The sequence below is a fragment of the Anser brachyrhynchus genome (assembly GCF_964034855.1).
Source record: "Anser brachyrhynchus genome assembly, chromosome: 6".
Taxonomy (NCBI): domain Eukaryota; kingdom Metazoa; phylum Chordata; class Aves; order Anseriformes; family Anatidae; genus Anser; species Anser brachyrhynchus.
The window spans coordinates 36,624,092-36,651,753 of record NC_137700.1 but is presented as its reverse complement, the minus strand read 5'-3'; the positions used below and the strand labels follow the sequence as shown (position 1 = coordinate 36,651,753).

General features: G+C 44.3%; 2 protein-coding genes and 1 long non-coding RNA gene across 9 annotated transcripts in view; 2 read left to right on the top strand and 1 right to left on the bottom strand.

The window, feature by feature from the left end:
* Window positions 1-573, bottom strand: part of FHIP2A (FHF complex subunit HOOK interacting protein 2A) — a 36,314-nt gene extending 35,741 nt beyond the window's left edge. Inside the window, exon 1 of the mRNA XM_080598266.1 lies at window positions 328-573. Within this exon, the coding sequence (XP_080454392.1) occupies window positions 328-372 (45 nt within the window). The 5' untranslated portion in view covers window positions 373-573. The remainder of the gene's footprint in view (window positions 1-327) is intronic.
* On the top strand, window positions 316-10,166 carry LOC308197566. 6 transcript variants are annotated; one of them, XR_013953086.1, is made up of 5 exons: window positions 316-445; window positions 960-1,086; window positions 1,490-2,306; window positions 3,459-3,560; window positions 6,434-10,166. It is a non-coding gene; the product is annotated as an uncharacterized lncRNA (long non-coding RNA). The 6 variants fall into 6 exon arrangements; XR_013953088.1 differs by lacking the exon at window positions 6,434-10,166 and adding an exon at window positions 4,034-6,416; XR_013953085.1 differs by lacking the exon at window positions 3,459-3,560 and having other exon boundaries at window positions 1,490-1,622.
* A 494-nt stretch (window positions 10,167-10,660) lies between these two features.
* ABLIM1 (actin binding LIM protein 1) overlaps window positions 10,661-27,662 on the top strand; it is a 192,282-nt gene continuing 175,280 nt past the window's right edge. The window contains exon 1 of one of the 2 annotated variants that reach the window (XR_013953077.1): window positions 10,661-11,468. The gene's annotated coding sequence lies outside the window, so the exon portion shown is untranslated. The remainder of the gene's footprint in view (window positions 11,469-27,662) is intronic. The other variant, XR_013953078.1, reaches the window with a different exon arrangement.

The following is a 27,662-nucleotide window of genomic DNA, read 5'->3' as shown; positions in this document are numbered from 1 at the left end:
GCCAGCCCTGGCTGCCCCCCGCCCCCCCCGGGAACCCTCCGGGAGCCCCCCGGGGCTCCGAGCCGGGAGCAGGGACCGGCCCTGCCCTGCCCTGCCCGGGCAGCTCGGCCCCGGCTTCCCTGCCCCGCGGCGGGGGCGAGCCGGGAGCGGCGGGGCCACGGCGGGGAAGGAGGGAGCCGGGCCGGGCTGAGCCGGGCCGGGCTGAACCGAGCCGAGCCGGGCCGAGCCGGGCCCCCCCGCCCCGCCCGTCCCCGTGGCGGCCCGGCCGGCCGCTAGGCCCCGCTCGGATCCCCGGCGTTGCGTGGCAGGGCCCGCCGGCGGCCTTACCGCCTCCACGGCGTGCTGCAGGATGGAGGTGAACTTGGAGAACATCCTGTCCCGCGACTGCAGCAGCCGCTGCCGGGACGCCCGCGAGAGCTCCTCGATCCGCCGCCGCCGCTCCAGGGTGAGGGCTGCATGCGGGGGCCCGGCCGCGGGGACGGGGCCAGGCTCTGCCTTGCTCGCTCGGCGGCCGACACCGTGGCACTGACACCGCCGGGCTGCCGGGGCTCCGGGTGCCCGCCCCGCCGCCGCCTGCAGGGGCCGCCACCCGCTCCGCCGCCCTCCCTGCCCGCGGGGAGCCGCGCTCCGTGGGCCCCGGGCGCTGGCCCCGGGGGTAGGGAGCCCCCGCGGGGTGCGGGCAGGTCTCCCTTCTCGTCCCCCCGTAGGTGGCCCCACGCGGTTTTTGGTGTTTTCAGGGCCAGTTGGGGTCTGGTACCGCTCAGACCCCAGGGAAGCGGTGAAATGCCCCCACGCTGCAGCACAGAGTCAGTGGGGTCTGGCTGCTGCAGGGAGAGAGGCTGGGTTGGGCTGGTGGCGTGGTCCTGGCCAACTGGGGTGCTTGTAGAGCTGCTGTGAAAGGGCTTGGGGCACCGTGTATCTTACCTGTTTCACTGCTGCTTTTTTTTTTTTTTCCCCAGAATAGTGATGGTACGCATCCTCCTCCCTTTGAACAAGACCAAGGGAGCATTACTTCGCTTCCAAGCCCAATACTTCAGAGAAAAAAGACCACCCTTCCCACTTTCCCTTGCTGCAGGAAAAGCAGAGGTAAGGTAGGCAGGCAGAGGTTACACGAGCAGCGGGTGGGCAGTGTGATGGTTTGGGAACAGCTAGAGCTCACAGGATAGTGTCTGGGCACTGGCCAAGTGGAAGTAGGGGAAAAGGACTGGTTTGGTACTGGGGGAGCAGAATGAAATGTTGGGAAGGTGACGTGGCTGGCACCTGTCGTTCCAAATGGGGAAAAACTTTCCCATTAATTTCTGGAGACTAACAAACACCAATTTTCATATGTTAGGAGTAAGTAAAGAGAGATGAATCAAAAGACGACACAAAACTACTATGTAGGTGCTGTATTTTGTATTGTGTCATTTGTGAAGTTTGTCTATGACCGATTTTGTGATGAAGTTTTGCTAATGATTCTGCTGTACTAATTGTTGTTACTACTTTGCAGGCCCGGAGAGATGCAGTCCAAGCACTGTATAAATACTATTTGTACGTGAACACCTTTGCTGAAGTGGCTAAGGACCAGAGCTAGCTATTTCCTTCTCAAAATCTATATATATCGCATAACATAATTTTAGAAGGTAATTATGTTTTTTAAACAATTTTGCTTATTGTGGGTTTGTCAAGTTATATTCTGTAGATACTCTTAGGAAATATAAGCTCTTAGGAAATATAAGTTTTCTATGTGAGCAGTCGTATGATGAAATGTCTGTCCTATCTCTGTGTTTAGGTAATTAGCAACTAGATGTGTGTTGCATTAGGAAGGTTTTTATACTGTACGATATAAGATAAAAAGTTTTCTTAGATTTTTTTAAGAATACTGTAGGAGGCAAACCTAGATGCATTTAAGTGGTATTTGCTATGGTTTTGCAATACACACTGATTATGCCTGATATTTATTATTATTAATTTTATTATATGTATGTATTAGCATTTTAATACTGTAAGTACGGTTCAGAGGATACATCCACCCTGCTTATGTGGTTTATATTGCAGGATTAAGCTCTGCTTTCATTAAAGAAAATAAATGATGAGTTGTAGGTTTGAATGCAAATATGTTGTCAGAAAGTGGACTGAGTAGTGGTATAGCTTTTCTCCCATATATGTGGGGATGCTTTTCTCCCATATATGTGGGGATGTTTACCATGTCACTGGTGGCCCTCCCATTCTCTCATTATAGATTCCCTATTTGGAGCCTGCATAGTTTGTGAAGAAAATGTGGATTTAAGGCACTTATGCTTGATTAAGGTGTCTAAGAGAACATGGTAATTTCAAATGCTCTTTGCAACCCATTTGTTTTTGCAAAAATGTTTTTTGGGTGTCTCTGGGAAGCAAAATGAATGAAGAAACAGTAAAGTATCACGAAGATATAAAAACTGACAGTTTTATAACTGGGAGTATTACTAAGTGTAGTTCACAGTTTATGAAATCACAAGTCACCTCTTCACAGATGGTGAGACAATGGTTTTTTAATGCTTAAGGGCCTCTTATTATTCTAAGAATGCCAGATGTACATAAAAACAGGGTTGGGTTTTTTGTTTGTTTTGTTTTAAACAAGACATTTCAGTGTGCTTGGCATTCAGTTTTTGGTTGTAAAGGTGACTTCTTATTAGGACTCCTCAATATGAAATGCCTTGCGGTAAGGAAAACAAAGAAAACACCACAATTGCATGATTATCCCAAGGCCTATTAAACATAAATTGAATCACTGCAAATAACCCTGCGTTTACTTTACTAATATATTGAGCTTGAATTTGTAGTGCAGAATCCAGTCAATGGTGCATATATATGTTGCAAATTGTAAATATGGTGTTGTTTTTTTTATGCTTTTCTAAAGAAGTCTCAAAATTGTTAGGTATATGGAGGTATTTCTCACTGCTGGGAATATTATACAAATACTCACAGACCAGTATTTCTATGCAAATCACTGGAGAACTAATGGCAAAATGAGTTCGCCAATATCAGTGCAAAAGAACTCCGCTGGGGTTACATTCTGTTTGGATACTTCTTGTTCTCTGGAAGTGATTCAATTGGAGATGAGTCAGTTATGGACAGGCTACCAGTGCCATGTTGTATACAACAACCTCACTTGCTTATGCCTGATGCTCTTTCCACTGAAATAAACACAAATATTACTGTTTTAATACTCATTAAGTGTAGAGCTCTGCTGTTGTTTTTTGTTTGTTTTTAAAGTAGGATTTTATTTGTGGGTGCTGCATGCAATACGTTAGTGTTTTGCTTGAATGTCAGTTAATACGCTTCTTGAAAGTGAGGCTATTTTAATTGATGAAGCTTTTGGGAACTAACTTCTCCCTCTTGCAAATTAATGAAATTGTCAAGATTAAATCAATTTAAGTGGAGTGAGACAGCGAGATAATGTGCTAGCCTTTCTATCTGGAAATCTCTGTGCTCTTTAGATTGATGGCATCAGGCAGTCTCTAATGGATATATTTGTCTACATTACAAAAGTACTTCCTGCAGTCTGGACTTTTGCGTCAGAGAGTTTCAGGATTTGGAAGGTACAGCTTTGCAGCCAAAAATGAAAACATGCTGGTAGAGCTATGCAGAATATGTTTGCATTCTATTGTGTTTATAATAACCAGAGTGACATCTATGTTTTCAGGGACTGCTTGCATGAAATAAAGAATGAAAAGGTAGAGGCTTGATATGATCTCTGCTTCTGGGGAAGGTGAAAGAGAAATTTGAATTATCTCTGTACCCTTCTCATTTCAGGCTTTATGGTAGAAAGCAAGCAATTTTTGTGTTGGATACCAAATAGCATGCACAGGGATTGAAGTCCAAACCATGTTTCTTCCAAGTTTAATCAGTTTAGTATATGTTGTATCGTACACGCTCCTATTAGCTGTCATTTTCCATCATGAATTTTCTGGTTGTTGGTGCTTCAAGATGCATGTAACATCTCCCTCCTTGCTGCTTTGCTAATAGCACCATGTAATCAGCTCATGCACTATTTCTTCAAATCCCATTTCAGATGTTCCCTGGCCTGCACACCCTGTTGCAGTTCTGCACATCTATTTCTTCTGTAGAGGCATCCACTTGTCTTCTGATGGGCTACAAACCTCCTAGTCGTTAGTCTATTGTCTAATCACTTACCAGTCACATCTGCGAGTCTCTTTACGCCATCCCTCATTGCAGCTGTTGAAGACAGGATACTGGGCTGGATGGACAAATATGCATGCCCAGTAGGGTATTTCTTATGCTTGTGCCTCCGTTACACTGTTTATACAACACAGCTCTAGCTTGCATAACGGGTTATAAAGGAGACCACAAGGAGGTCAGAAGTACACACTACTGATGAAATGAGACATGAATTTTCCAAACACATCATGTTTTCCTCCAATAAGTTTCTATTCCACTGCAAGCCTCCTTATAATCTGAGTTTTCCCCTATAAGTAAATATATGAACGTTCTGCCATATGGTGTCTGCAAGCATTAGCATGTAATAAATTACTGAAACCAGATAAAATGCTCTCAAATGTGATCAGTTAGAGTTTAGCCAATTTCACTGAATTCTGCAGGTTAACAGGACCAGGAGTTTACTTGTTCATATGGTACTGGAAGCTGGAGCAGAGGGATTAAAAATAAATTTCCAGATTTGTGGTATATTACAACTGTAATGACTGCAACAGTCTGAATGTGATAGAAATAAAAGTGGAATTTGCCCCAAAATATTGGAAAAAAAAAAGAACTGAGCAGCCCAGCTGTGATACATTGGCTGTCTCAATCATTTGTCTGTGTACTTGCAGAAAGGAAAGTCTAGACACTAGAATCCGCATGTACTTCAGGGGACAATTGAGGTGCTTAGTCCTGGCTCGGCTAAGAGGTTTCTTAGTAGTTTTTAGATCAGCTCTGACTGCATGTGTTTGTTTTCTAATGCATAATAAGATTTCATTGTTACTTATATTTTTGGATTTAGGGTTATAATCTGTTAATCCCTAAAATTTTATCAAGATAATCTGTTTGATCATATGCAAAAGCTCATCTAGATAGTAAATAAGAGCTATGCAAAATAGTTCAGGCACACTACTATGCATATTCAGAAACTTTCAACAGATCTCTCTTTTACATTAGTCTACAATTAAGAGTTAAGCTTTTGTTGGAATATCAGTTCAGATATCTTTGTCCTGAGGCATAACTGAAATCTTCCATGGAGTTTGATATTAAATATTGGCATTGTAAAATGTCTTAATTTTGAAGCAACTGTCTAACATTTATTATGTGAGGCACTCAGTAGTGGCTTCATGATTAGTTTTAAATCATTATTGATAGAACAATTATCTAGAAAGACCCAATTATTTGTGTCACAAAGCTCTCTAGTGTTTGCTATCCATGGAGAAAATCCCTGGACATTTGTCATTTACCTATTTTGTTACAGCCAGGGAAATGACCAGTAACTCCCGTGGGTTTATTTCATGACTTGATAGGAAGCTGTGTCCAGTAGAAGAGGGCAGGAGTGACCTGGTTTCATCTGTTTTGCACGTTTCTGTCAGAAACACAGCAACAAGGTTTAGAGAGAATCTTCGTATCTTGTTTTGAGATAAAATATCCCTGTGTACCCTCTGTAGAATGAATTAATACACCAACCAGTAACGTTATTTCTGGGCTTAGCTGCTGTATGTTTACTTGGATTTTAGCAGTTCATTTGTCCAGTTTGGTTCTCAAATGATGTTTGAAGCTACAGGACTAGTCTGAGTTTACTCAGACATTGGTTTATCCCTGCAGCCATCACATCCCACATGATCTTTGCATTTCTCCATCAACTAAACCCCAATGAATTTAGGGAGAGGCTTGTGTTAAAAGACAGGCCCTTTTTGGGAACCCCAGCTGAATTCTTGCAAGGTTCCTGAATAACTCCGAAGAGTGACCATGTACATCACCATTGCATTATTTTATTTGTTGGTGAGAGTAGATGGATTCATCTGAACACTTCCAGTTAGAATTTCATGCTCAGAAGCTGTACTCTGTGCCAAACTACATTTCCAGAGTAAGCACGTTCAGCTCGATCCTTTGTAATTCTTTCTGAGTCATTAGCCCTGTAGGAATGAGCATCTGCACTTGGATGAGGCCTTTAAGGAACTGAGCTGGAGGCACTACTGACAACGAGCAAAGAAAATGAAGTCTGTAGTAGACCTAAGGTCATTCAGAAATGTTTCGGTTGCTCATCCATGTTCTTTTGCCTCGGGCTCTTTGGATTAGTTTGACATTCAGTCCTCGTGTTGTGAAATGCTGAAGTAAGCAGACCTGTGTCTGTAATATGCCTAATATAAAGGAACCCGCTCCTGATTAGATCCTTGAGCACTGCCAGAGCGCTTGATTCCTGCCTGGCAGCTCTTGTGTCAAGAGAAGCATTTCCAACCATTTCGTTTCTCAGGTTCCGTGTTCAGAAGCTGTTATCTCCAGTTGCTGGGTCTCCTGGAAATTTGCAGGTGGTGTCAAACTGAGCTGATATCCATACCTGGGGTGCTCGACTGCTGCCGTCAGACCAGCGCAGTCTGCATTTCCTTCTGCCTCTCCAGCAGTAACGGCCAGCAACAAGAAGCCAGTCCCTGTTATATTCACCACCGCATGTACAGCGCACGTGGAAATTCTCTGTTCAGCTGTAAAAACCTTGTCACAACATCAATCCATTTCCACGAGCCGTTTCAGAGCAATTCGTCCCGCTGCCGGATCACTGCCTGCAGAGGGCAGCCTGCCCCAGTATTTCACTCCAGCGACGTGCTCAGGTGGAGAATTCCATCACCTGCTGGCGTCTCTGTCCGTCAGCATCACTGTCCGTGGAAAAAACGAATGAGAGCTGTGGAGGATCACCGTCAGCCTGAAACCCAAACGGATTCAAAAGTGGCGAGCACCCCCCACACGCTTGACTAAATTAAACTGTGTTTGTTTGTTTAAAAGCATGCTGAAAGAATACGGTAACATCGGAAAATTCAGCTAGGCCTGAGACTGTATCTCACGTCAACCAGATGCGTTTATTGGTACATGTCAATGGGTAGGAGAAAGAAAATATCCAGGATACGCTCACCAGGGTGTACTGGCTGGTACTAACAGCAGAAAAGTGTTTTTATTTTATTCCAAATTTCTTCAGGAAGATTGTGAGATTTGTTCAAGGTACCGTTAAGATGAGCGAGACGGTGCCTTTCGCTGGTTTTGTCGTGTGTTCTCTCCCAAGCGTGTCCCAAGTCCCTGTGAAACAGCCGTCACAATTTCAGTGACGCTTTGTCACAGAGCATGTGCCTACACACAGGTGTGTGCTTTAGCTGTAGGACTGATCAGTGCCAGGTTTGAGACTAGGGGTTGCTATCTTGATATAGAGTGACAAGGGACAAGGCTTTCAGTTCCTGAAAAAGAGTCAGTACTTTGTGGCTCTCGAATCAAATTGTGTCCAACAGCTGATAAAGGAATGATCTTGATGTGCGCTGAAGGGAGTCCTGTCTGCTTCTATACTCCTCAGCCAGAGGGCCCTGCTACGTAGTGGTCAGAGTAGAAAGTAAGGATAAAGAAAATAGCATTTTAGGAATTAAGAGAGCATCAGCAATGTCTGAATTCCAGGAGTACACGAAGAAACCCGTGTATCTTATGATCAGTTGTCACGTTACTCACTGATGTACTTTCACATTGATTTAGAGAATGAATTTATTTGCATCCAGACTTTCTATCCCACATAAACAGGGCTGTTCACAGCAGAATGTATACAATTCTCAGAGTTTGGCTTATTGTCATTACAATTATCAGTGAATTTTTGCTGCTGATTCCTAAAATTTTATGTGGAGTGCCGAGAAATTTTGATTCTAGTTTATTCATAATATTCTTTGCTATTCTTGCTATGTTACTCATCTTCGCTAATGTGAACTTTGGCCAAGGAAATATCTGTCCCAGTTTACATTGATAGCATAATGTAAAAGATACTCTATGTAAAAATGCTTACACATTTAATCAGCTCTGATTGCATAATCTAATTCTGTTTGGCCACAGCAAATTCTTTAGGATAAAGGGCAAAGTAGGGCACACATTGAGATAACACCCTTGCTTGACACACATCTAAAAACTCTCATTTATAATTAACAACGAAGGCAGTTTATGTAATTGTCTCTGTATCTCCTGAAGGCATACACTGAATACAAAATCAGAAGAAAAATGATTTAGGAGTCAAGATCACAGCTGTTATTCGTGGTTCATACCTCATACGTGAGTCTGTGAGAACCTGATGAAACCTGAGTAAGTTTTCGACTCCGAGCTCTTTGTTGGGATCTTTCCAATAAGGATGCACACATAGATGATACTGAAATTCTTCTGCAGTAAATCCTAGTCAACGTTTAGCTGATCTTTCCAAACCTGATCCTCAGAAATGAATTTCTCCTTCTGGCCCATGTGCCCTAAGTTCCTCCAGGGTACTTAGCCATTTTGGTGCAAGGGCAATATAGATTAACTAGTAATGGGCTTATTTGGAGGCTTTTTCTTAGCTGCCAAGATCTCCAATGCTCTAGGTTAGATCAGTAAAAATGATTAATGTTTTCACAATTCAAATGTATAAATCCAGCCTTCGCTGACTTAGCTGGACGACATCATTCTTTTAAGAGTTTTCAGTTTGTCTAAACCCTGTTTACTTAATGGATAGAAAAATAGAATCTTTTATGTATTCACACAGGTGAATATATTCACAAGTGACAGCAAGGTATGTTGTACAGAGAATACAGCCCAGTATTTAGAGGGCTTTTCTGTAAAGATGCAGATTCTGTTCTTTACTCTGACAATTTTCTCTGTGACCTTAAACAACATACTTAGCTCTTCAAGGGCATTTAAGCATCTGAATATACCAATAGGAGATTTGAAAACACCTGGCTGCTAAAATTGGTTGGTGAAGTACTTTGAAAAAATCTCTACAAAATCCCTAAGTGCCTGTTTGCATCTCTCAAAGCCCAAATACCTTTAAAAAACATTGACATTAGTGTGTGTGTGTGTTTGTTTGTTTTTCTGTCTAATTTGAGTTAGAAGCTTAAGCTGTCTGTATAGTCAATACGAAAATGTAGGAGGTAGGATCCTGCTTCTCAGCTGACTAATTCAGAAACCTCAGGTAGGTGCCTGAAATAAAACTATGTCAATCACTGCTCCTAATGGACTTCTTAAGTAGTCAGGAAATGGCTCAGTCAACTGAACAGCTCAACAGCTTGCTGCTGCTCAAAAAGACCATCTCTTTTCTCTCTAATGCTCACCTGTTTTTCCTCACCTCTTGCTGCACTCGCCTTCTGTAAGCTCCAGTGTTTATCTGAGCCTTAGGTTTTTGTTTTTGTCTATCTTTCTGTTTCCTTTTCCAGTCAGAAAACTCACCAGCACAAGAAAGTGAGCAATTCCTTGCTGATTAATGAGCTAAAGTGGTTTGCTGGGGGGTGAGACCAGTGAGGGGAGCAGGAGCACATGGGTTGGGGTGAGTAGGAAAAAGGTAGTGCACAGGAGAGTACATGACCATCTCTTACAGAAGCAGCAGCAGCAAACTCTTGGATTGGCTTGTCCATCTTGTCGGGCTCAGTAGCTCTTGTTTGAAGTCTCCCCTCCTCTCTGTACCGCCCTTTCCCACCCTCTCCTTTCTCTTCAGCTCCCTTCCACATTCCCTAAATATTGGCAGGACAGGAGACAGCCGTTGCAGAAGCTGATTCAGCTGCACACATGCAGATTGCCTGGCTGGTACTTGTGGCTGATGAAGACATGGCTTCCAGAACTGATAACTGTTGAGTTCCCACTGCAGCTTTCCTTCATTTTAATTTCTCTTCTTTAGTCCTAGTTACTACAAAACTTGCGAGGTTTTTGAACTATTTCTGAGTTCTACCTTTTAGTCAACTTTAATTGAAATTTTCTATATCCAAATCTTGAAGTTCTTGAAGCGAATTTGCTGGACAGACAGAAAAATCAAACTCTGTCATCCTCAATTCCTTAGGAAACCCAACTAAAGGGCTAATTTTAATAAATGGGTTCTGTATCTGATCCATTTTAACTTTCTCTGATCAACATGTCTGTTGAACTGCTCAGCCTTAGAGGTGTTGCACAGTAAGTGGAATAAATTCTTTGTGTTCTATAGAAAGCCAAGGTACAAATGCCTTTCTCCTTTTACTTCCTAGCAGCATAAAGAAAGGAAATTCTTCATTAAAAAGCTAATTTCTGCATGTTCCTGGACCTCTTTTTTTAAAGCCATCTATTACGTATCACGCAGGAGAACCCTTGTTAATGCTAGTCAGAAACTCATTGAAGGAAGTGCATAGGAAATGACTCAATTAAAAACACAAAATGCTGTTATATTACATGAGGAAAACCTTGGCTCTTTTGGTACAAGAAGGAAAACCTGAGTTGGTTCCAAGTGGAAAACATTACTCATTTCAGAAAAGAAGACGGGGAAGGGAACTTTTTTGAGTGGATGTTAGCTGAGCAACTACAGGAGGTGGGAAAGAGACGAACCTGCGATTTATTTCATTGCTGCTGCAGGACTCAGAAACAAGGGGCGAGAAGACAGAACGACCTAAGGAGTATGGACTGAAGTGCGGGAGACAGCGGGCAAACAGAGGTGCATATGACTACAAGCCATTGCTGGCTGAGCGCGATATGGGAGGAAGAGCCGTGCCGGCGCATTGTCTGCGCGTACAGCACCTGGTGAGAAGGCACGTGTGTGCTCGCCGTTGTGCTGCTGCTGCCCTGCTCCCTTACACACACACGTAGGTGTACACACACGTGTACGTACACATACACAGCCGCTGCCTGTCTGGCGCTGGGCTGAGCAGCACAAGGGCGCTGCCAGGCAGCCACCAGCCGGCCGCACCTCGGTGCTGCGGTGGGGACCGCCGCCGGGCCCCCGCCGACAGGGATGCGAGCACCGCCGCCTCTCCTGGATAACCGCCTGTATTTATTTCACGGGAAAACCGTGGGGGCTTGCTGCTGGCAGGCAGCTGCGCTGCGTGTGGCACAGCAGAGCGGAGGAGCGTGACTCAGCCCCGCTGCCACCGCCGTGCTGGCGGCTCCAGCACCCCGCGTCCCGCCTGCCGCCCGTGCCGACCCCGAGCAAAGCCGCCTCTCGCGGTTCAATCCGGCCGCACCGCTGCGGTCCCCGTGGCCCGCCCTTCCCCGCAGACTCCCGGTGCGCTGAGGGAGGGGGGGGGGCGTTCGCCGTGTCGGGGAGCTCCCGGCCCCGCCGGGGGGGGGGGCGCCCGCTGCCCCTCCGGGCCCGCAGCGCTGCGCCCGCCCCGCTCCGCCCCGCAGCCGCCGCCCTGCCCCCGGCAGCCCGATCCCAGGCGATCCGACTCGATCCAATCCGATCCAAGGCGAGCCGAGCCCAGCCGCACAGGCGCAGGCAGCGCGGAGAGAGCCGCGGCCCCGCCCGGCTCGGCCCGGCCCGGCCCGGCCCGGCCCGGCCATGTCCGCCCGAGGTGGGTCTGCGGGGGGCGAGGGGGGACCGGGGGGCTTGGGGCGGGGGGCCGCCGCGGAGCCGTGCGGCGAAGGGGCTCGGGGAGGGGGCGCTGGGTGCCGGGGTGGGGGGCCCGAGGCTGCCGAGCCCCCCTGCGGGCGCTGGGCTGGGCGGCTGGCTGCGGGGCTGCAGGTGCGGGGCGCGGGGCGCAGCCCTCGGGGCACTCCGTGCCCGCGGAGGAACCGGAGGCGTAAAGTTAAACGTGTTCTGAACGCTGTCATAACAAAGCTGAAATACCGGTAAGCATCTCTCTCTTTTTTTTTTTAAATTTTTTTTTTCCCCCTTAAAATTATCTGCACGGTAATAACCAGTAAAACCACTCCCCGGTTGTCTCTGAAATGAAAAAAATACTTTGGGAAAATTATATATGGCGTGTGAACAAGCCCCTGAATGCAGGGATACGCCCTGTTTGTGCATCCCCTTATTTCTCTGCATCTTCACGTACTACACACCGCCCGGAGTGCACCAGCGCTTTCCTTTGCCTGGATTCGTCCCGCTGTCCGAATGAGCCTCGCGCACATGGACGGCAGCGTGCGACTGCTGAAGGGTTGTCAGCACTCTGTGCCTGGCACCATGTTCCTACAGCGTCGCACCCATCCCAGGTATAAATAATAAATGGTGGTAGGTCAGCGTAATTCCTCGTGGCACTGTGGAGCTCTTGCTGTAGGAAGCACTGGTCTGCATCAATCTCCGAAGAATCCATTTCTGGAAGAGCGCTAATTGTGTTAGCATCGGTGCTGTGCTAAGGCTGCATTAGTACCTGGGGGGAAAGCCCTGGTCTCAGCAAAGCTTTATGACGTGCATTAGATTTGCTGTCTTCACAGGGCTACCTGGAGTTGAGGAAGCGATGGAAATACCTTGCAATTTCAGCTCTGCAGATGTTTTGCTCCACCAAACCTGAAACATACTGAATGGGAAGCCAGGGAACATTTCCACTGGCCCTATTCCCATTTTCACCCCCCACCATTCCTCTTTCATATTTCATCGACATGGCGTGGATGTTTGATGCCTGCTTGGTTCTGCTGGAGAGCTGCCTGGAGATGAAGGGGGAATTCTTTCTCAGCCTTTCCCATGCCATCCATTTTTTTCAGAGTAATTAATTGGAGGGACAGGGACCTCACAGGAGTTTAGAGACGCAGCAAATAAGATTCATAAAAGAGATTAAGATATTAATTTCTATCAATATCTGCTTTTCAATTTTAGCAGATGGACTTAGATGGAAAATAAGCATGTCTGTAGGAGTAAATAGTAGAGTTGTTTGGTGCTGACCAAAGGCTATTTGTGTATAAGGCAGTACAGAACATTTTTATTGTCAACTGTTCTAAACGCTACTACTGATAAAATGTTATGTATGAACTTACTTTTAGACACTTAACGTGGTATGACGGATCTTAATGAGGTTACTTCTGAGCATGTAGCTCAGATAAGAAATATGTCTTTATGGGATCAGGGCTTTGTTTGAGTGTTGGATCAGGACCCTTTGCTTCATGCTGGCAGATTACCTCATGCATAAGGAGTCTCATTAAAACCTCGGTATCGTTAGGGTCTGCATGTTCAGCGAATGTCGATTGTTAATATTTTATGTAGTGTTAGCTGTCCAAAAGGTGATCATTATTATTCTGAATGCATCAGATTTGGAGCTTGCTGTTTGTACACCAGGCATACCAAGAACAGCAGAAGAGTTAAACATTTACCTGTGCCATTTTTATTACTAAACTGCAGAAGATACTCAAGGCATAGTAAAACACATCACAATATCATCAGTGTTCAATTTGTGCAGCTCTCTTTATTCATCCCTTTTGCTCCAGGAGGCAGCATGGTCTAGTGAACTGACTGCAAGAGATGACGGAAGAAACTCCTGAAATCCATCAGGACCTCTGTATTTTGAACCATCCCTTTGAACTCTTCTGCTCTAGTTCCTTATTATTTAAGCAGAAGTACCATATAGCCAATGACATGATGGTAGATTGTAAATCAATACATAAAGTCTAGCAAATAAACCAAAATAATGTAATTTTTCTGTAGATGGAACACTGAGTGAAGAGTTTTATACTTCCCTACTTGTACAATGGAAATAATGGGAGATAATTTTTTCAGAGGGGTTGCTGTGAGGACTAATGGCTGATCTGTGCTTGAAGATGAATTTTCTGAAATTCTCCTTTATTTTCTACCAGCTCTTACAGACTCTTACAGCTCTTATGTTGTTGATGTCCTTTGCAATGTCCCTCACCTCTCCTTGTTACCAAAGCATGAGGTCTCTAACCTTCCTTTGCAGCTTGCCTCATAGTACAGCTCTAGCTGATGTTCTGACCAAATGCCAGATGAAGTAGCATAGATGAGTATTTCCATAAGTGTGAACGAATAATCATTTTGGAAATCTGGTGATTGAACTGGGAGCTAAACTAAAGTAAACTTTGAAAATCCTTTTCCACGTCCCTGTCAAGTTGGAGCGCTTCCCAGGGCACTCTCATGACCTGTTCTGCAGCCTGTTGGGATCACTGCCGTTGACGTCAGTCATGCTTTCTATTGTGCAGTTTGCAAAGGTCTTCATATTATACTTTCAGCTGTTGTTAAGTAGCCGCTATTAGGGTTCATACATGACTGAATTTGGGTGTTGGAGTAAGCCTTATAGGTTGTTGCTTACCTAAGGGCTTGTTTGTAAAGAGCTGTAAATTCGCCGGATGAAAGACATTTTTCTAAAGCCAAGTATAACCGTGACCTACTTGTGCATGTTATCTCAAACTGCTTAAAAACTGTCAAAACTACTTGTTATCATGAAGGTCTAAGTTAATGGAAAATGGCTATTTTTAACTTTAGTAATCTGCAGTTACATTGAAGCAAGCAGGCACAAATGGTAGTTTTTCATATGGATAAATAAGGTCTTTGATTTTTTTTTTTCTAAATATTGAAAGAATTAGCACGAGGTATATTTAGTCTAGCGGGCAACTTCAGGCAAAATGAAGGCGCATAAAGTAGGCTTATCAATAGTGGTGTCTTTTCTGCCTTTTTTGTGCCATAACAATAATCACTAAGTTTTGACAGAAGCCAGAGTTAAAGAAATATTATTGCTGTCTAATATTAACAGGTTGTTCTGTGCCGCTCTGATACTGTAAGTGTGGGAGTTGTAGAGCAAGTACTTCCATTTTTTAGCCTACTCAACAGTCAGCGTAGTAGGGTTGTTTGGAATTTATTTCATACTACAATCTTTGTCTTTTCAGAATTGATTTTGCAACAAATGTAGATCAAACAGACAGATCCATCAGCAACACTGGTGTTAGGGAGGTTTTGTCCTTGTTTTACAGGTGAGGCAACTGAGGTGATGTTTTTCTTTGCACTGAGTCTCAGATCCAGGGTCAGGAGGAGAATTCTGGTCTGCAGGTCCTGTTCTCAGACTACTAGTTTGTACTTACACCAGTTGGCAATAGATTTCGATGGGAAGAGGACAAACTTCACCTCGTTATGTTTTGCTCTGGTAACTTCTTTCCTCATACACGCTGTGCAGATCACTTGGTTGATGTCTCACAGGTTTGTCAGTGAGAAATTGACGTAATAAATATTGAGCTCCTGTATATTCCACTAGTACCTTTTATTTTTCTTTCCCTAATCTTCTAATTCTCCTCAAACAGCTGTAGCCATGGCTGCTGTTGCTGGCAGTGGTGGTTTTGATCGAGGTCCATGCCGACAGGGTTAAAAACTAGCTGCTGTGAGCTGCAGCTCGGCCATTTATTGTGGTCTGTGATGAGCACAGCAATATTGCTCCATCTAAAGGCACCGGCCTTTTAAGGGGTGGCAATGTTGTCTGCCGTGCCCTTGCTGAAATATATTGCTCTGTTTTAATGCTTGTTGTCAGCGGCATTCCTTTCAGGCACATGCCGACCTTCCTGGCCGCTGTTTGCGACCTGCTGGCTGCGTGTCCTCCTGAGAGGCCTGGACAGCGAGGGCGGTGCAAACTGGCTGAGCGTTTCCTTAATTTCACAAATAGTGAAGTTTAGCGTGTTGAGCGGTTAATTATAGTAGCAGTGGACACTCCCAGTCATAGTGATTTCCAGCATGTTCCTCGGTGCGATGCTGCACAGCCTGCAGGAGCTCTCTTGGCGGGGCTGGGCACGCTGCGGTGGTGCCTGAGGCAGGGCCGCGCGTGGAGCCCTGCCCGCACGGTGCGTTCCTGCCTGCCAGGCCTGGGCTCTGCAGGGCGCCAGCCTGCAGCCGAGGCTGTTTCTCCCCCCCAGCTTTCATCCTGAATTCCTTGTGTACCCATTTCATACCGTTATTTAATCCTATCCACACCTTCTGCTTATTTCTTCCAAATTTGTGTAACGACTTAGCTGGGGTTTTTCTCTCTAGGTACTCATTTTGGGGCTTGAACCTCAATGTAGGGGCTTAAAGAGGTCCGGATCAGCACCTGGAATGTCACTGTAAGCTGTACTTGTCTGTGGATGAGAATCTCTATCTGCAGCCTAATCTTTAGACCTGGTAGAAGTTTTGTTTTGGTGGGGAAGAAGAGTGTTTTAATGAGGTATCTGTCTGAAAGGACAGGATTTCTTTCGAGCTGGTCCTTTTTAAGCTTCACCTCTTCTTCCCATCTTTCTTTTCCCATCAACAAAGATTAGCCTGGGCTGTTTAACTTCTGAGATTAATGAAAATTAGTCCTGAATACATGGAAAAAGTTGCATAGACTAATGGCAACAACAAAAGGAAACTGGGACAATGAGGTAGAATCTATTTTAGATGCACAGCTTTGAAAGGAATTGCACACAAGGAAAATGAACATCAGCTTATGGATGGAAAAGCCAGCAAAATTGCTTTTAGTGAAGAACAGCGGAACCTCATGTGCTTTGCAGTTTCTGAAAATAATCTTTTGGAGATTTTTTTTCCCTTCTTTTTAGTATAATGGGTTTGAATTGAATATTTTGAATTATTTTTAACCTAACCTGTAAGTAATTGGAAATGAAACCATATGTGGTTAGTTCATGTGCTTGATGTAGTATTTCTTAGTGCTGCAGTATAAAGGTGGAAACAGAATACAAAGCAGACCTTGGTCTGTAAGTTCTGAGACCAGCAAGTAGCCCCTAATTTTTTTCATTGCATATTGTTTAGGCTATGATGTCTTTATAAGTAAGTGGTCTCAGTTACAACCCCAAAAAAACTCTTAGGCACTATACAGTAATAGCAGAAAAATACTTCGGAAACTCTTCTTTTAAATCCTCAGCCCTTATTGTTGCATGTTTTCAGAAAGGATTTCATTTTTAGAAAATCCAACCCCAGTCACAGTCTCAATCCTGTAAACATTACTGAGCATTGCATTCAGTGTGTTTACCAGCCCCATACGTAACGTAAGGAAATCCTTAATTTGTAAACAAGGCTGGACCAGATGGGCTTTAGTAAGGTACGCCCATGGTGGAGGAGCCTTAGGTTCTCCTTTCCCCATTTGTAAGCTAGAATTAGTGCTTCGGTGAGTCAGTTTGTTTCATGTGAGTCACAAACCATGGCCACATCCAGTGCAGAGCCTGCTGTTTCTGCGCCCACGTCGGAGTTGGGCTCACACTCGGAGCGGTGCTGATCGCCTGCCTGCACCCAGGCTCTGCAGCCTGTGCCGATTCCTGTGCTGTTGGTTGTGGTGGTTGTGGTCGTGGCTATGCTGTAATTATGTGGCCTTGGAGTTTCTGCCTCATGGCTAGAAAAGCTCGTGTGTGCTTCACATCTGAAGAAGATGAACATGTTCACGTAAGCTCTGTATTTTAAAGCGCAAAGAGGATCTGTGTCACGGTAAAAAAGGCTGTCCAAAAAGGTATGATACGCCAGCGTGTGTTGTGGCCCTGGGATGCTCTCTGCCTTCAAAGAGGAGGCGCTGGGGCTTTGCTGCCGCGCTGCTGGTGTCACTGGGAGGTACTGGGGAGACACGGGCTCTGCACAGCTGTGGCTGGGAGGTGCTGCGGAGGGAAGCATGGAACAGGAACGTCCAGGAGACAGCATGCTCAAAGGTGGGGCAAAGGGTACTTTTTTCTCCCCGTGGAATATCTGCAGTTTCAACGTAAGGGGGTTGGAAGAAAACCAGACCAGGCTGGTCAGCAAGTTGTGAGGTTCTGCCTCCCTGAAGCCCTAGGGCCAGTGCTTAGCTCTTTTAGGAGTATGCTGAGAAATGGTGCTCTTCATTGACCATGTCAATGGCTTTTTCTAGATAGAGCTCTTTTTCTATTTCACACACACAGACATTTTCTTGGTAACTTATCGGTGTCATGCTTAGAAGTGACCCTTCTGGAAATACGCCTGAGAAGTGAGTGGCCTTATCACATTGCACATTTGGAGGATAACATAAGTTTTGGTTGACTGCTTCCTTACTAACAAAGATACTTTATGCTGCTTGTGGAACTGCACAAACAGGTCATGTATTGTCATATTTTATTCTGAAGTGCCAAGCTGAAACAATTTCTGTAACATTTTATTGTTTTTAATACTTGTCATTCCCTTTGCTATATCTGGGACCCTAACTTAGTCATTTTTAATGTGCTCTCATTTTAACTACAGTTTCCTCCAGTGTAAATCTTGTGTGAGTAAGGACTGGGGGATTTCACTCAATGAAAGGATTCTGCTCTAATTATTGTTATTATAGAGCTGATTTTGTTTCTATTGCACCGGGCTTGTATGAGGCATCTTTGATCAACAGAGCAGTCAGCAAAACCCCTTTTCAAATTACAGTTTCCTTTTAACTAGTGATAAAAGGTTTCAGTTTGTTTTTGGCATTAGAAACTTTGGGAGAAGACCAGGTTAGATAAGAGCTGAAACTTAGATAACAGTAAAGGATCGTAGTTAAGATAGTGTAACACAGCCCTGAGAGGGGTGTTCCAGCTAACCAGAGCCTGCACATGCGGTAGATGAAAAGTCCTGGCTCTCTCCGCTGTCCTAGGTTTGTGGTTTTGTGAGTCAGCATTTGTGGGAGAGCAGGCTCCAACAGATGCTATGTAAGGTGCATGAACTTCATAGAATTAGGGTGTAAAAGAAGAGATGGATTTGGGATTTGTTGTTTTTCTGAAGATGCAGGAATGTAGGTGGGCCTGTGGTCAGTAGGCAAGGTGGAAATTAATGTTTTTCTCAGAATGAAAACAGAAGGAAGGAAAACCTTTTTCTTTTTTTTTTGAGTGAAAGCACATCTGAGTGACAAATAGTGACCTTAGCACAAATCTAAACACCACCAATGTCACCTTTAAAATTAGATTTAGTTTCAAAAGGAATTGTGATGAGTACTACCCATGAAGTAATATTTTATGCCTATTTATGAAAGTTGTAATGAAAGTATACTAATTTTTTTGCCAAGGACTTTCTTTATTCCAGTGCTATGGGTGTGTGCATGCATGAGCAGGCTGTGCCAAGGTGTGGGTGAGTGTCTGTGCTCCACAGCAGGAAACCTGCGCATGTCTTGAGGGGTTTAAAATGAGCAGAGCTGTAAAACTGATTGGCTTTCGCTGGAGTTGTGCCCAGTTTTGTTTTTTAATCTTAGTCTCACCTGTGCTTGTAAATATTCTCTTCCTACGAATGCAGACACTCAGGACAGGATTTAATGTTTCTACAGCCTTTGCTACTGTTGTATGGTTTTCTCTTGTCATAGTAAAAAAAAAGATAAGCAGACAATTCATTTATAAACCTGTGGAATAAAACTCACTGCAAGAACACAGTGTTGTTATATAATAATGTGGTTATCCAGAACTGTTTATTCTGCTTCATGAGCTGGAGATAATCCCAAAATGCTGGACTTTGATCTCAGGAAGAATAATAAAACTTTGATCATCCTTGAATTGACAGCTGCTATAAAAAGCCTATGTCTTATTTCTCTTTTAGTAACACTGGCTAAATCCAGAGCAACTGATAAAAGAATTTGATGATTGAGGCTTAGGGATTCTTTCTGACTTGACCTGAAGTGATCTCTGTCCAAAAATGTCTATAAATATTTTTTCTATTTTCTGTTGACAGATGTTTTGATATTTGAGATGAATGGCAAAAATGTTTTGTGTACTTAGATGTGCCGTGCACATTTGCTGGAGTCTAGTGTTTCAGAGAGGCAGGCTCTGGTTAACTCTCTATGTTTATGCAAAATACAAGATTGATTTATAATAAAATTCTGGTGCTGTGATTGAGATGCTGTTATCTTGCTTTCTGTATTTCTGAGAATATCATTTAAAATTTAAAAAGGATAAATGGCTAATATCTATGAACATATTTTAATTACTGCAGTGGTACCGTATTTCTTTATGTGCTTGAAACGTGGTAAATATTTTCCTACACAAATTCGTAGTCCACTTGTGACGTCCTTCTTTCAGAGTTGCAGCTGGACAGTGGCATTTTTTTCTAGATTTAGTGTTTTAAAACTTATAGGAGAATGTGGAAAAAAAATCTAACTTTTTATTCATCATAAACTGAGTTTCTTGAATATTGCAGAATTGTATGGGTCAGCAGAGCTCACAGACTTGGAAGTTTTCTTTGGTACTTCAGAAGTTCTCCCTGTGTGGGGTTCCTGTAGTGGTTTGTGTGGGGTTTCGAGAGTAAAGTGCCATAAAAGGGTCAGGGGTTGTTCCTCCTTCCATCTGGCTCGTGCTGTGCTTTGTGTTTTGCTCCTTTTGCCATGCATTGAGGTTCAGCAGTGAAGTAGGGCAAGATCTGAGAATCATTACACTTGGAAAAGACCTCCTAGATCACCTAGTCCAATCATCCCCCAACCACTGATATCACCCACTAAACAATGACCCTAAAGATGCAGCCTTTCTCTTGTTTTTTGGGTTTTCCTCCTGCATGGCTCACTGCTTGGTGCAGAGCTTAAGTTTTCTTTAGTAACACCGGTCTTGTGTTTTGGGCACTACATCCTCATAATTTAAATGTGTTCTAAAACTAGGTTTGCTAGATTTTGAGACTTTTCACAATAGCACTTTCCCCCTCTTTCTCTTGTTCTCTGGTGCCAGCTTCAGCAGATAGTGGAAGTTGTCATTTTTCCTTTCTGCAAGGCAAACAGGCCAAGCAGACCGGTGCAGTAAGATGCACTTTATTCTGTGTACATAATTGCCACTCTGTATTTATCAGAAGCAAAGAGACTATGTGCCTCCGGGGGGGATTGAGAATTCTACCATCTTGCTATTTATGATGCTCAGGAGGTATTTTTAGTGCAGGTCCTTGGCTGTGATGCCAAAGGGAATGGCTGGCTGGCTGGTGCAGGCGGGATCTGCAGGCGGGCAGCTGAAACTAGCAAGTGCTGGGGGGCACTGCGGGGAGTGGGAGCCCCAACACAGCACCCTTGGGTGGGCTGGTGTGTGCCAGCGTGCTCGTGTGTGGGCCAGTGTGTTTTGGGCCTGTGCAGCGACACCCACTGAGGAAGCTGTAACCTCCTGTGCTCACTGCAGCCACTTGGAAGAGGGGAGGGGATCCATTCGTGCCCCCATCCATGCGATTCCTATTGCTGAATGACTGTCAGAGTTTTGTGGAGTGGTTTTACAGCACGTTTAGTTTCCACACCTGAACCCTCCCACCAAAAGCAGAGGTCCAGCAGCGTCCGCTAATGCGGGCTATGACTCAGTTTTCTCTGGAAGGCAAGGTCCAGCCTGAGCCCTGCTCTGCCCTGTTAAATGAGCTGCCTGCGCTTTTCTTCCACAGGCTGAGAAGTCCTGAGGGCAGTGGGTGAAGGAGGTGGCGAGTGAGAGCTGGAGAGGGCGGAAGGGGAGTGGAAGGCACCTGGGAATGGTGAGCAAGAGAAATATGTAAAGTGGAACAAGGCGGGAGAGCGTGTGTGGAAATGCTCCTTCGAGCTGGGAGAGGCCCAGCTGGCACAGCCCAGAACGGGCCTTGAGTATAAGAACGAGGTGGGAGCAGAGAACATTTGGAGAGTTACTGATAGCTCTCTGGTGGAAGGAGTCGTAAGTGCCCTGATGCCAGGAAGCTTATTTTTCTTGCTTTGGTTTTTGGACACCCCAGGCAGCATAGCAGCCAGCCTAGGCGAGCGCCTTCTGCAGTGACTCTCCTCAGAACTGCTGACAATATTTCTGTGATTTTTCAGGAGGGAGCAGTAGGAGTACTGGTTTGTAATTGTCTGAGGAAAAATTCACAGCTGCCTGAAACCTCTGAGCGCTTCGCTCTGCCGACTCCTGTTTTTAAGCAGTCAACCCGCGGAAGCGAGGCCTCTCCTGCCGTCCCGCACAGGAGTAGGGCCTGGAGGGGGGCTGCGTGCAAGCAGGTGGCTTCTGAGGGGAAGCATCAAAACCCAAGTTTGGTGCCGTGTTTGTGTTTGCATATCAAAGAGCTGATCTTCTGCGAGGCTGAACAGCCCCAGCGCCAGTGCGTATCCCTCCTGCTGAGGTACACCATCCGTGGTGCTGCTTAAAAGTAGAATCTGCTGGTTTCCTTGAATAAATAGTTAATTCCTTGCTACCCATGTTTTCTTTGCACTGCAAGTTGAAGTTTCAAACAGATTTATTAAGCGATTTCCTAGGGCAGTTAGGAAACACCATCTGTTGTCACGTGTAAAGTGACTGGAAAGCTTGATGCCAGCAGAGGTCCTGTCTTAACTCCCTGTTAAATCTCCCATTGACTGGTAGGTCACCCAGGACGTCTTTGTGACTTGTGGCGTGTCTAAAGAGCCCATAGATGCAGCCAGAACTGGGCAAAGCTGTTCTTATAAACACAACAAGCAGTTTTCTATTTGTAAAAGGAAATGGGGATGACAGAAGGTACGATTGGAAGAGAAACTGAAGTCCACAGGAAGTGCTGCTTTTGCCTAAACACGAGTAATGCTATTAACAGTTCCCAGCTTAATAGTTTTTGTCAAAATATATTTTCCTTCCTTCCAGCAGGACAGCTCAGTTTACTTAGTGTATTGTACTTTTTTGATTTCCAGTAATAAATGTTACATCAATAGCATGGCCAATCAGCCACATGAGAGCTGGTGTCTGAGATTATTCCAAGTTCTAGGACAGAAAGTGATGCCTTGACACAAGGATGGGAGATGGTTGGTCCATTCAAAGTGTGTGCTAGCGTGTCTGCTCACAATTTCTATCAAGTGCGTAGTTCTTAGTAAAGCGTTCATTGATGTTTTCCACAGCCCGTAAACAGCCCAGAAACAACATGCATCGTGGACTGAAATAGTTCTTGGCTTCTAGAATCTATTGAGTTTCATTTTCTGCCTCCCCGTTTGATTTCTGCAATGCAAGATAACCCAATTGGAAAACTTGAATTCAGCTTTTACTCTCTCCAGCATTAGTTGCTAATAATATTTATGGTTTCCATAAGCATGTTACTCTTGATTCTCAACGTTTGTACTCCCATGATGAAGTACGAGGACATTTCAGTTATTTTCCTGTTTCATAAGTGTTGAAAATGTCAGACGATACTGTTGGTAACGCTTGAGCACAGTATTCTGCAGTATCGGAAGGTGAAACAGATACAGCAATTTGATCTTTCCTTTCCTAAGCGCTTCAAAAATAATTAGCATGCCTTTTATTTCTGATCTATTTCTTGCTTGAATGACTGTTTAGAAACTGCAGTGCTTATTTTATGCACTGCACTTTGAATATATTGACAAAAAGTCTTTCTTCAGAGCTCTTTGAAGACGAGCTATATACTCTATTGTGTTCTGCAAATCTGGAATTACTGTGGAGGCTGGCAGAGTAATTCCAGATTTGTGCTAGTCAGAGAAATGAATTGGTCAGATTTTTTTCAGTAACATTTGACACAGTGGAAGACATTAAGCAGGGGAATGCTTTAGGGACAGTTCATCCTGCTGTAAGTGAGGAGGGGGCACATAGGTTTTTCGAGTCCCTTTCACCGTTAGTATTTTAGAACTTCTAGGGTTCTATGCTATGGGATGAAAGTGTTTATCCAGCTGTATTTGGTCTGAACTTGTATTTTGGAGACTTTCTTGAAAGGGTTTTTTGTATGCTCATTAGTGTACGAGAACAGCGCAGAGAGCCCCAACAATATGTTTTTTTATAGAAGTTTAATTGATAATGAGGATAGAGTTACACTTTGGAGTGTAAAAATGAATGTTAATTGTATACAGTTGATTTTTAGTAAGTATTCCCCTGATCAGAAGGTGCAAAAGTAGGCATTGTGATCTTTGGAGAACCATCCATCCTCATAGCTACAAGAATCTAGGTAAAAATCTGTATTTCATCCACAATTCGCTTTATCTGATCTAGGACACGCTAGATCAGATGTTATTCTAGAAGAAAGGTGTGAAAATTACTTTTAGCTGTTCCTGAAGCATTATGACTGATGTCAGATGTAGGTTAGTGCAGGGAAGAGAAGTTGTGTAAAGTGATCCTACTCTTAAGGAGCCCCAGTTCTGTATGTTAATCAAGATATTTCTGTCCCTTCCTTCTTCTCTTCCTCTCTTCTTCTGGTCTAAACCCTGCTCCGAACTGAGTAGCTTTTCTTTTGCCATCCCAGCAGCCATGTTGGTAAATTGCTGGAAACATCAACTCTACAAATGGCACGTGCATTTATGGTCATGTTTTTATTCAGTTTCTGTGGGGTTGATCAGCTACTGCCAATCGTGATTTTTGGCTTAGCTGAACCATAGGCAAGTACACTTTTTTTTTTTTTTTTTGCCTAGCCCATAGTTTGCTTTCTAGTTATGCTTCAATCTTCTCTAAAGAATCTGCAGTATCTGGGTGTTGTTATTTACTTTTAATACCTCTTTGGAATAGCTTGTGTGCCAATAGTGGTGTCGAGGATTTACTCCTAATCCAGAGCATGGTGGCTTTCTGTCTTGGAGGACATAAACACTGTCAGCAGGATGAAGAGAGCTGTGAGGTTGTTCAGTAGCTAGGGGCAGAGATATGTTGCATGTTTTCATTACCTTTGCATCTTTTCATTACCTTACATGAGGTAGATATCTTGTAAAAGTGACCTGCAAAAGCAAAGTCAGTATGTTGCATTATGTTTTCTGATGCTGAATTCACATTCCCTCTTTGATTTCTTCTTTATTTTTTTTTAAGCGGAGATGTGGCAGTGGCTGTTTCTTAATTTATTTGACATTTGGCCATCTGGAGCTGAGCTGAGCTCTAGTCACACACGTTAGCTGTGTTAAGTGGAGCAATGCAGGATCTAGGGGCCAGTGTAAGCACAGTGGAATGAGCGAAGTTCCAACAGGGTTGGACTGGGCCTTTCAGGGGTCATTTGTCGAGCAGATCACTGAGAAATTTCATCTTGTTTTCTCAGCTCTGACGGAACTTGGTGTAAAGATGCTTGGGATAAATTGATGGACAAATAAATGGAAAACAGGAGGATCATTTCCACTACTTTGTTTCTGAGTTAAAACAACTAATAAGCAGTTCTTTCTGGGTAGTGCTCTGCAGGGCACCTGGGACCTGCTAATGGCCCAGAGCTAGTGCTTACAGAGCCTATTATATATATATAAATGTGTATATATATATATATATATATACACGTTTATACTGCATATAGGGTGTATCTCATTCCCTAGATATCTCCCTGAGCCTTGTGTTGCAGTAGCTCTCTGCCCAAGCTTTTCCAGAAGGGGTGGCTCTGAATGCAGGAGAGAGTGAATACAGCCTTACAAAGTGCTTGGGTGATTTACTGCTGGTTTTGTACTGACTTGAATTGTGTGCTGGGTACACGGGCTGGTATTGTATTCAGTGGACAAGCTCCCTTATACAACAGTATTTCTACTTCCTTGAAAATGATGCTGTCAACAGCCTTCTGGGCAAAGGGCTTTGACAGCAATTCCACAAACAGCATTGGTGAGCATTTCCTCTTTCCATAATTGTGATGTCCAGCTTCCTTCTGGGTCATGCTAACAGCCCATAACTATTTTTTGTACCTCCACAAGCAAGTGAGGGCTTACGTCTCCGGTTTACTGACCTTGAAGACGCTTGAAGTTATGAACCTGAATCCCTCGATACCAATTCTGTGTTTCCAGCAGATCTCCATGTGGAGCACAATATTTATTTATTTCATGACACTTGCCCCCTACTTACCAGTTGGCCTTGTGAGTGCTTTGCTAGGACCAGAGATTGTCACGGCTTCTTTAACACAGATATTTAGGGTAGGTAAGGGTGGCTATGTCTGCTCTCATTTAGAAGAATAACGGCCTTATTCTGCTATAATTTCTCCAAGTTTAGTGTGTAGCTTCAGATGCTGCCTTTATTTTGTCAACAGGCACTCTGTGTAACACCTACTGACTTCCTCTCCCCTTGGACTTTGGTTTCCCTGCTGAAGACAGCTGCTCACAATCAGCTGTGTTTGTCCATTTTACAAAGCTTCGAGGATTAATGATTTTAATGCACAGTGCAGTAGGGAGACTTTGTTAGATTGATGCTCCCTCGTTTGGTGACCAAGCTCTTTAATACTTAAAGCGATTGCCCACGGTGGTTTTCTGCCTTTCCTGATGTCCAGAAGAGCAGTTCTGGACGTGGCACAAGTGCTCCAGTTGCTGTGCAGATGAGCTGAGGCTGAGCCAGCTGCCGTGCCGCGGGGTGAGGAGCTGCAGCACAACTTCCCTGAGAAGCTTTGGGATCTGCAAAATCACCCCACCTCGATTTACAGCATTTTCAGATTTGGTAGCGGAGTACTGGCAAGATGTGCAAATTATGGAAGATGAAGCATCGCTTAGCCCACATAAAGAATCACACAGTGAGAAAACACGCTTACACTGGTGCTAGTGTGAGAGAAGCGCATTGTAAAGTATCCAGTAGCAGGCGTTTCCTGAGAGTTGCATGCACCTTCTTAAATTTTACGTCTGGAAGTCAGTCTGGGTGATTACAGATGCCTTCAAATCAGTGAATAGTGGAATGAAAATAATTAGAGACAGCAGTCACGGAACACATTTTGAGCTTGGCTTCTCACCGTTATGGCTATCGGTTGCCACCTGTGAGTTAGTTTTTTTCTTTGAGTACAAACATTGGCAGTGGTGGGCAGAGCTGCCTGCTGGGGACATGGGACAAATGAGGGGGCACGAGGCATTAGTTCGTGGTCCTCACTCAGACTGGAGTTTGGGGCAAAGTGGCCTATGTCCCTAGATTTTGGGGGGTTGTTTCAGAAGGATTCATCACTGGGTTCTGTTCTCTTCCCAAGTGAGCCTGGAGATGTGACTTCCCGACCAAGGCTGCGGTTTAACACAGCCGGGGCTTTATGGCAAGCTGTTGCCGTTAGTGTGTTTAACAAGCCTAGGGACACTGCAATTAGGAAGTTCTGTGCCTGTGAGCGTTACCACTGATGTTATTCAGGGCTGGCCCCAGCTCTGCGATGCTCCACTGCTGAGTGCAGACCAACTCAGTGCTGCGGCTTCTCTCCCGCTGTGATTTCATGCACTGGGTGTCAGCAGTTAGCATGATCCGTGCTGCCAGGTGCAGGTCGTGATATAGGAGAGGATATATAAGATGAAGCTGTTATATCCAAGGGGGCTAGAGAGCACATATGATAGCATAACTTAGTAATGCTATGTTGTTCCTTCCCTGTCATCTAGTCCAGCATGCTGAGCGTGTCTCCCGTTACCTAATCCACAGTGGTGCTGTCTCATTTGTGCCAGAAGAACGTTAATGATATTTGGAATAGGCTTAAGTAGGATTTAAGTGTCATGCAGATGTGGGCTAATCCTTCACATGGGGTAGTAGTCAGCCCTTATGCAAACCCGTAGTTAGCCTTTTTGCTCAAATGTGGCACAAAAATTAACAGTTTTGAATTACAAATACGAGTTCTTTTAAATCTACTGGGTAGTCAGCAGAGTGTCACAGTATCTCTAACAAGCACACTGTCCTGGAAAGGTGAAACAGACATTTACCACGGCATTTCACGGTGGAAATTTATTTCTAGTTAAGTGTCGTGAGATCTTAGGGAAAAAGAGAGAAGTTTTATTTCTTCGAACAGAGTAAGTTATAAGATAAAATCAAGTTTTCCAGCTTTACTGCTTTAAAAGAAAGCACCATTAGGAACATCTGTGTAAATGTATTTTTTGCTTTTTCCCACCCAGTCATAAATTGACGGACCAGACAATCAACTTGGAGGAAGAAAAGTACGGGATAGTTTACAACCAGAGGCTTGTACTGAGGCTACATTAGGGAACAAAGTAGAGCGGGTTTAAAGCTGTGTTTGGACGACCTTCAAATCCCATCTGCGGAATTCTTTTTAGCTTCAAGTTTCAAATGTCAGCTGCAAGTAGATC